The sequence below is a fragment of the Bos taurus genome, chromosome 17 (assembly GCF_002263795.3).
Source record: "Bos taurus isolate L1 Dominette 01449 registration number 42190680 breed Hereford chromosome 17, ARS-UCD2.0, whole genome shotgun sequence".
Taxonomy (NCBI): Eukaryota; Metazoa; Chordata; class Mammalia; order Artiodactyla; family Bovidae; genus Bos; species Bos taurus.
The window spans coordinates 72,554,489-72,563,174 of NC_037344.1; the positions used below are offsets into that span (position 1 = coordinate 72,554,489).

Sequence of the window (8,686 nt, forward strand, 5' to 3'; positions counted from 1 at the left end):
ACAGGAGCAGAGACGCACGGGCGCAAGCGGGCCTTTCTCCTCAGACAGGAACACGCGGAGGCCCCTCTTCACACCTTCCTGGGGAGCGGCCGTGACCTGAGGCTCCGGGAGCAGCTCACACCGGCCAGGGGGCAGGAGGCTCCTGGCACGGGGGGTGGGCAGGCAAGTCCCTGGGGCGGGCCGGACCGAGCCTGGGCTTTGTGCGGGGGGCAGGGGGCCCTTGGGTGGGAGGGTGCAGGCAGAGGGGCGGTGTAACCGTCCCACCCGAGGGGTCGGGGCCAAAGCCAAGGCCTGGAGAAATGGGCCCGGTGGAGGCTCTGGGGCGGCCCACAGGGCATGAACGGAAGGGCACGGCCAGCCTGTCAGTGCAGAGAGATCGATGGGGACAGACGGTGAGCCCTGGCCACGGGGTGAGGTCAGAGCCACTCCAGGCCAGACAGTGAGGGCCACGGATGCCAGGGCTAGGCAGACAAGGCCATCGCCAGGTACTGAGGCCGGCCAAGGTCAACGCGGGGTGGTGAGTTGCTCCCTGCAGAGCCAGCTGACCCAGGGTGGCTCCCAGGGAACGCCGGGGCGGCCAGGGCCTCCAGGAGGCCAGGGCCCAGTCCCAGGACTTGGTGAGCAGGGGGCATTCCGAGGCACGGTGCGCCCGGGTCCCGCCCCCACAGGAAGCCCCGTTCCTGCCCTGGGATCCTGGGCGAGTCACTCCCTCTCTGACCGTGTCTTTAAAGGAGACGCTGGTCTTGGAGGGGGTGGCCCTCGGGCCTCAGGCGTCCTGGGCTCTGACGTGGGTGGGGTGTGGGAGAGACAGGCCAGGCCCCAGAGACCACCCGTGGCCCATGAGGCAGGACGAAGCCACCTCCTGTGTGTGTGGTGGGTCAAGCCAGACCTGCAGCTGAGCCCGCCTAGGCCCTGCCACGCGACCTGCACGCTGGGCGCTGCGGGGCACCACAGCCTTGCCTTCCCTCCCGGGAGGGCCTGTGGTCCAGACCCCGCCCAGCCAGCCTCGCTTGCTCACCCTCCAGAATTCCCAGACGGAGAGTGCCACCCACCGCCTAGAGCCCGGCCCATACCGTGCCCTCCAAGACCAGCTCCGAGAGCACCCCCCACGGTGGGTGCCCTGCTCAGAGGTCCTGTCGCCCTCCGGCCCCTGTGCCGCGTCCCCACCGGCTTCAGGACCGCCTGCCTCGCCGCTTCCACTGCTCTGCTGAAAAGCGTTCAGCCACCACCCCCCCTCTGCCTCCTAGAGGTAGAACCTGAGCACCTGCATTTCAGATACTGCCCTGAGGACCTCGAGGCTACAGCCCTGTGGCTCCCCCCCGCCCCCGGCCACCAGAACCCCGTCAGCATGCGACACCCCCCTGGCTCCTGACCGCCCCCAGACCCTGGGAAAGAAAACCTCCAGGCTGGGTGGCCGCTCTGAAAACAGCCTGGGGGGGGCGGCCACAGGGAAATCCCAGGGCGGGATGGCTCCCCTCCTCTGCACAGAGAAGCCCAGGGCCCTCTCTGCTCCCTGAGCTAATGGGCAGCTACTCGCCTGCCGGGCCCGGTGGGAGGGCCAGTGTGAGGCAGAGCCAGGCTGAGGACGCCTGAGTTGGTGGCTGCCCATGGACATAGCTGGCCTGGCCCTGGCACTCGGCCGGGGACACCGTGGGGCACAAGCTGGGCCCGTCAGCACCTCCATGCAAGGACCCCCTCTCCCCCCGGCAGGCCCCACCCTGAGGAGCTCCTGGGAGGAACTGGAGAGCAGGCCTGGGTGTGGCCCCCACCCAGAGCTCCGTCCCCCGCAGGGATGACAACCATAGTCACAGCCTCCACTGGGCGCCCCAGCCTGCCTCTTGCCCCAGGCCTCGCCTTCGCCCTGGCCCTGCACCTATGAAGCCCAGGCTGGGGTCTCCACAACCGGCTTCCTGACTCTGAACACAGCCTCTGGAGATCAGAGGTGTGCTGACTGCCTGTCCTGTTCACCCTGGCCGACACCTCTGTGACCCCCCAGGACCCACGGGGCCCCCAGGGCCTCTCCTCCCGTCTGTCTTTGCCCCTGTCACACTGGATCCACTGGCCTCTGTCTGCCCAGGGCCCAGGCCGCCCACCCTCGTCCCTCACGGCTCTCACACTCCCATCTGCCTGTCAGCAATCCTGGAGTCTCCCCCACGCCTGCTCACACCCTCAGGGCTTCCCTGCGGCCCCCTTCTGGGGATCTGAGGGCCTCTTGGGTGCCACAGGCGAGATTCAGAGAGGGCAGAGGCCTGGGTCACACAGCCGGGCTTGGTGGGCCACGCCATCCAGGGCTCCTGTGTCAGCTCGATTTTAATTACGGAGGGGAGGTTGTGGGGGGGGGTATGGTTAACGAGGCTCCAGGGAGCAGCTGGGCCAGATGCTGGGGGTCCCCGGGGGGCCAGATGACTCAGCAGGAAGCAGGGGCTGGAGGGGTGGACCTAGGGCTGGATTCTCCCCTCCCCCTGCACCTTCCAGGGTGACAGGCTCCAACGAATGAGTTAATGAGTGAATGAGAGGGTGACCTGGGGCCAGGGCTGCCCATGGACAGGGTTGACTGCACCCCCAATCACACACACACACACGAGCACAGAGCTGCAGAGTCCTCCAGGGGCCCCAGGGACACAGGCTCCAGCAGCTGTCTTGCCATCTCCCTTCCCAGTCCAGCCTGGATCCTCGCCAGGCCCTCCCCGCCCACAATTTGCCAGGGCGGCCCCAGGGCGCCCAGAGCCCTAACTAGTCCCTTGGTGCCGTGAGCACAACATGCCCAGGGCGAGGGGTGGGAACCCTGCCCTCCAGAGGGGCGGGAACCCTGCCCTCCAGAGGGGCGAACTGAGCCCTGTCCGTGGCCCGGGGGTGGGCGGGGCAATGGTGCAGGCGCCACAGCAGCAGAGTGAGAATGCAGGGGGTGCAGCGGTGAGGAGGTGAGGGACGGGGGAGCAGGCAGGGGTCCGTGAGGGACGGGGAGGTGCACGGCTGGCCGCGGGTAGCTCCACCTGGGACCCTCCGCCCCAGATGCATTCAGCCAAGGACCCTATCTGACGGCATCCAGCCCGCTCGGCACCACGGGCCATGGTGGGGACCCTGCTGTGGATGGAAGCGGACAGAGAACAGAGCCGCTTCCCTGCGACTTCCAGGGTGCTGTGGGCGAGGGGCCCCGAGGTACCCGGTGGGGGGCCCTGGTCAAGGAAGGTTGCCCTGCCCCAGCGGGAGGCGTGGGGGCAGCCAGGAGCGGGGGTGGGGGGGGGTGGGGGGGTGGACCTGGGGTTCCCCCCAGGCAGGCAAGGCAAAGGGTGGGAAGTGTCTCGAGGAGGAGGAGGATGGGACCAGCACACAGACAGCGAGAGGGCGCGACCTCCGGCAGCCCCCGGAGGCGGGGACCCTGCGGAGCTCGAAGGCTGGGGCGGCAGAGCACTGGAGGGAGGGATTCCAGACAGAGCCTGGACCTGGTGTGGGAGGGGCTTCGGCCAGTGGGCGGGGCTGGGGGCCCGCTCTTGCCTTCCTGCCGTAACTGGGCCGGGACAGTGGCTTTGAGCAGAGGATGGAGCCCGGCTCCCCGTTTGGGTTTGGGTGTCTCCACGTCCCCATCGCCTCTGTCTGACGCCTGTCCAAGCCCCTCTGGGGACCCACTGACAGCGTGGTCTCGCGGGCAAGCCCTGCACACTTATACCCGCGGCGCTGTTCCCCTGGCTCCTTGGATCTCAGGCCTGCCGGGGTTCCCCGGGCCCCAGGCCGGATCCCCCGAGGCTTACGGTCGTTCCCACAGCCGTCCCCCCGGGGCCCTCTCCACGGAGCGTCGCCCGGGCCCCATCGGTCGCTAGGCTGCAGGCTGGGGCTCAGGCCCAGCCGGGCTCTGGAAGCGGCGGTGGAGGCGGCAGCCAAGCGAATGGCGGCGGAGCCCCGGCGCCCGTGGGTCCAGGCGCGCAGCGCTTACGGCGCCAGCGAGGCGCTACGGCGCGCGGTGGGCCGCCGGCGGGACCCCGGGCCGCAGCCCAATGGGCCGGGCCCCGACGAAGCCCGCGGCCCGGGCCGCCTGGCTCGCTTGCGGGGCCAGCTTCGGGCTGAGGCGGCGGCGCGGGCCGACGCGCCCCGACTGCTGCGGCTGGTGGAGCGCGCGGGGGCCGCGGCGGGGGCGGCGGAGACGGGCGAGCAGGCGGAGGAGCGCAGCCGCGGCTCCGTGTGCTCCGTGTGCGGCGAGCCGCGCGGCGGGGCCACTTACCCGGCGGGCGTCCTGGAGGTGAGCGAGCGGCAGCTGCAGGAGGGCCTGGCGGCCGTACGCGCGGAGCTGGGCGCGGGGTTGGAGGCGCTGCGCGCGGAGCTGCGGGCCGAGCTGGACGCCCTGCGCGCGCTGCTGCCGCCTCCGCCGGCCGCCCGCCGCGAGCCCCGCGTCCCCCGAGGCCCGGCCCTGCTGCGGGCACTGGGCACCGTGAACGCCCTGGCCGCGGGCGTGAGGCCCACAGACGACGCCTCAGACGGCCCGGCCGACGGCGGCGCGAACCGGGCCCCGGCCAGGAAGAACCTCAAGAAGACCCCGGTGCCGCCCGGGGCCCCGCAGGGCGGCGGGGATTAAGCCTGGGGCGAGGGCCTGGGGCAGCGCCGCGGGTCGCCCGGCTTTGCTGTTCCGAAATGGACCGGGGCTCGTGGGGCGTGGCTCGGGAGCGAGAAGGGTCCTCCGACGCCGCTCGCTAGCGCTCTGGCACCGATAGGGGCTGGGGAGCGCGGCTGGTGCGGGCAGCGCTGGGGAAGGGCCGGGGTGGAGGTCCGCCAGCCTCGGGGAGACCGCGGAGCAAGAGCCCAGGGTCCCCCGCCTGGGGGAGGGGTTGTACGTGTGTTTCCTTGAATGGTCTCAGGGAGGAGACCGGCTGTCCGGTGCTGGGGTGGCGAGCCTGACCCACACACCAAGTCCAACAGGCACCGGGACACGTGGGCTGCAGGGACAGTCACCGGGACACCGCTCACCCAGGACAGTGTCGCTCTGATGCACAGCGCATTCTACTTCGGCCCTGGACTGCAGCCTGACCCTAGCCAGCTTCACTCCCCCGGCTGTGCCCACCCACTCCTGGATGCTGCACATCTGGTCAGCGCCTCCAGGACCATCAGCTTCGCCTTGACAGCAAGGCCCTCACGGACCCTCGCCGCGGGCAGTCACCTGACAGCAGAGTCTCTCCAGTGTCCACCCACAGCAGACTCCACAGCACACTTTACCCCGGGGCCGCCTGCCCAGCGAGGCCTCCAGCACAGAGCCAGGAATTGGCACGGTCTCATCTCCTGGCCTCAGTGAAGTGGCAGCCAGAGGCATCACCAAGCCGCATGGTGTCTAGGCTGGGCAGCCCGCTCCTTTATAGAATAAATCGTGTGCTAGCAGGCACCAACTGGCAGGCGGCCTTTCTCCTTCCATCTCATTGGGGACTCAGACGAAGTGTAGGGTGGCAGGGTGGGCACAATCTGCCCCCGAGAGGGACTAGGGCAGTCTGGGCTTCTGGGTGAGGCTGGGGAGATCGGAGGTGCACCCAGGCCGTCCCTCCCCCCAGCCACAGGAGGCCAAGGTCACTGCGTGCATCCTTTACTGTGGGAAGGGGGTCCTGCCTGCTTCCTAGGGGCCCTGCCAGAGCCACAGGCTGAGCCCCAGGGCCAGCAAAGCCCTGCACCCACCGACTGGGGTGGGGGCTGCCCCACAGATCGAGGTGCTGTGGGAAGCGAAGACCCTGTGTTCGCCAAGAGGCTGCTGTGGCCGGGAAAGGGCTGAGGGAGGGGGACCGCGTCCCTGAAGACTGTCCAGCGCACGGTGGGTGCGCAGTCTGCTGTGGTCAGCGACCCCGCCGTAGCTGTAGAAGCGTGAGAGGCCAGAGGTGCCGGGTAGCAGCAAGACCAGTGCGAAGGTGGACGCCAGATTCACAGAGGCCCCCAGGTGAGGGGTGGGGCGAGTTGGCACCGGCTTCCTGCACCGGTCTCCCCACCCCCCACCCGTTCTTCAGCCCCAGACCTCCCAGAAGTTGGCCTTGTGAGTCCTGATCCTGGGGAGGGGGTTCCAAGTGAGAGACTGGGGGGAGGGTGGCTCTCAACTGGCAGACACTCAGAGGGGTGCAGGGCAGACCAAGTGGGAAGAGAGAAGAACGGGGCCTCGCTGGGGGCAGAGCCACTCCCACTGACCCTGCGGGTCTGCAGCTTCTCACGGGCCACCTGGCCACAGACCCTGTTCATCCTCGAGGCGCCGATGGCCCAGCCAAGACCCCTTGCTTGGAAGCAGGCCGTCACACAGCTGGCCCAGCAGCCCCTCCCCGCCAGGAGTCACACTGGCTCTGCCTCACCGCCAACAGCGTGGCCACCTCCCCACCGCCCCCGCCCCCCACCCAGGCCCTCAGGGTGTCCCCGGATGTTCATGTGGACCGCCTGCATCTGCGGAGACAGACCCTGGGAGGTCCCCAGCCGCCACCACCCGGCTCCCCTGGCCCGGCCTCCATGGGGGCACTCCGTCCCTACCTCCCCATGCCCGCCCACCTCCACGTGGCAGTGTGGCCCGTGCGTGCAGGCTGTGCTCGGAGCCCACTCACCCAGGGCCCCCCCGCTGGGGAAGCGAAGCTGCAGGGTGCAGTAGGCAGGTGGGGACTTCGGCGCCCCGCATCTCCGGGGGCCTGTGTGGGTCTGCGCCCACTGGGAGGAGCACAGAGTGCTTCTTCCCCTCACCCACCAGGGCACAAGGTGAGAGCAAAGGTCCTTGTCTGGCCAGCCTGCTCCCTGGCTGGGCCTCTGTGGAACCACAACACACGGGTGTCCTGGCCCCCCTGCTGGCCAGCTGTGTCCACAGACGGCGGGGGAAGCCCCCGCCCTGCACTGAGGGGAGGAGTCTGGGTCCTGACCCACCTCGGCTCCATGAATGCTGGTTTGGGGTGACTGCTGGCTTGGGGTGACTGCGAGGCGCCCCGGGCGTTCTGAGCTCTGGGTGCGGCCTCACTTCTGTGCCTCGGGGGACAATGGCTGCCTGCTCCTGGGGGCAGGTCCCTGACCTCTGCTGGGGATTCCACCAGTGTGGTTCCTGTGCTGTTCATGGAGACTTTGGTTCCTGGGGGGGCGTCCCGAATGTAGAGGCTCTTCATCCATTTGTGGGGCTTCCTGACCCTTGTGTGTGTGGGGGGTCTTTGTTCCCTGGATGGCGTTTCATCTCCTGTGTGAGGGTGGGGATCCTTGTGCAGGGGACTGTGCTCCCGTCGGTGGGGGTGCTGACCCGTATGACCATCATCCTCCAGGGTCCACGGGCCTGGAGGTGCAGAGTCATGGCCTTGGAAGATGAAGAGCCCGAGAGCGGGGTCTAGCTGGACCTGGTGAAGGTCGATGTTGATGGGGATTGGGCTGGGCCCCATGGGCTGGGGCTGTCTCCTTCCAATGGGTGGGGCCTGGAGGAACAGGTTTGGGTCTCTAGGGGGGCTCAGGAGACGTGGGGGCATAGAGGAAGGTGGCCCCCCCACACACACCCAGGCCCCACCGGACAGGTCACCACTGCCCTTCCCGCCAACCAGGCCTGGCCAGAGCACGTGCAGCACTGTCTCAGGGGCAGCTCTTCGGGCAGCTGCTCCCCGGGAAGGGGGGCGGGGAGGGTCTCCCACTCCAGGGGCCTCCACCATTGCTCCCACTTGGGCTGGCCACACTGCAGGCTCACAGGTCCACGCGCTAGAAGCAGCTTGGTGTTCTCAGCACAACTTAGGGCCGGGGAGTCATAGCACCAGGCACCTGCGGACTGACATGGGCCATCCCGGCCTGAGCACTGACCCAGCGCCGTCCAAGGGTGGGAGTCACGTCTTGGGCCAGCGGGTGCCAGGCAGACCCTGGTCTCCTCTTCCCCGACTCCACCTTCCTTCTCAAACGACGCCCCTCGCCAGGGGCAGGGCGTCACATGGAGAAGAGGGAGCATCCCGCGAGGTGAGGATCAGAAACAAACAGGTTCAGAGTCAGAGGGCATACTGCCAGCCGCACCGTGAGGAAGGCGAGTGCCAGGGCTGGCCTGCGTGGTGCGGCGGTGAGCAGCAGGCAACGCAGGCGGCGGGCAAGGGCGGTGTATTTATCAGGAGGGTGGGTTACAGGCGTGGCTGAGGCCTCGAGGATCCAGGCCCGGAGAGGACCGCAGGGGCGGCTCCTCCAGCTGGGGAGACAGCTGGGCAGCACCAGCTGCCTGCAACCGCCGCAGGCCGGTCTCCGCCTGAACACCTCGCTTTCACGGCTGCCCCCTCCCCCATTAGTCCTGGGTCAGGGGTGCTACTGGCACGCCCCTACAGACCCGGGGACGGAGGCTGGGACCAGGAGCGCCCCGGCCATCAGCGAGGACGACGTTCGATGGGGAGGGCAGCTTGGGTCCCAGGGCCACTGACTTTCGGGCGGCTGGCTGGAAAGGACGTCCCAAGACCACGGCCGCCTGATCAAAGGGTCTGGGAGGCCACTGCGCCCCCACCCCGCCTTAGGGCTCGGCCCTGGCTTCTGCGCCCAGCGGATCCCGGGCCGCGGTCCGTGCCTCAGTAGCTCCAGAGGCTCTGCCGGCACCCTACCCAACCCCCACCTGGTGCTGTCCGCAGTGCTGACGGGGCCGCCTGCCGCTTGCCGGCGTTCAGGTTGCCTTCCCCAAACCCCAGGGCCTCCCCCGACCCCGCGTGCTGCGGGAGGGTGGGTTAGGACCGCAGGAGGACTGCCTGAGGCCGAGTCC

The 8,686-nt window shown here is 69.1% G+C and overlaps 1 protein-coding gene across 1 annotated transcript; it reads left to right on the forward strand.

Moving 5' to 3' along the window:
* Positions 1–3,883: 3,883 nt before the first annotated feature.
* On the forward strand, positions 3,884–5,373 carry LOC112441985 (protein FAM246C). Its single transcript, XM_059876205.1, has one exon. The coding sequence runs from the start codon at positions 3,884–3,886 to the stop codon at positions 4,565–4,567; it is 684 nt and encodes a 227-aa protein (XP_059732188.1). The 3' UTR covers positions 4,568–5,373.
* Positions 5,374–8,686: the final 3,313 nt, after the last annotated feature.

Excerpts from the sequence above, each read along its gene's own strand:
- LOC112441985 (XM_059876205.1), top strand. The coding sequence starts at position 3,884 with ATGGCGGCGGAGCCCCGGCGCCCGTGGGTCCAGGCGCGCAGCGCTTAC.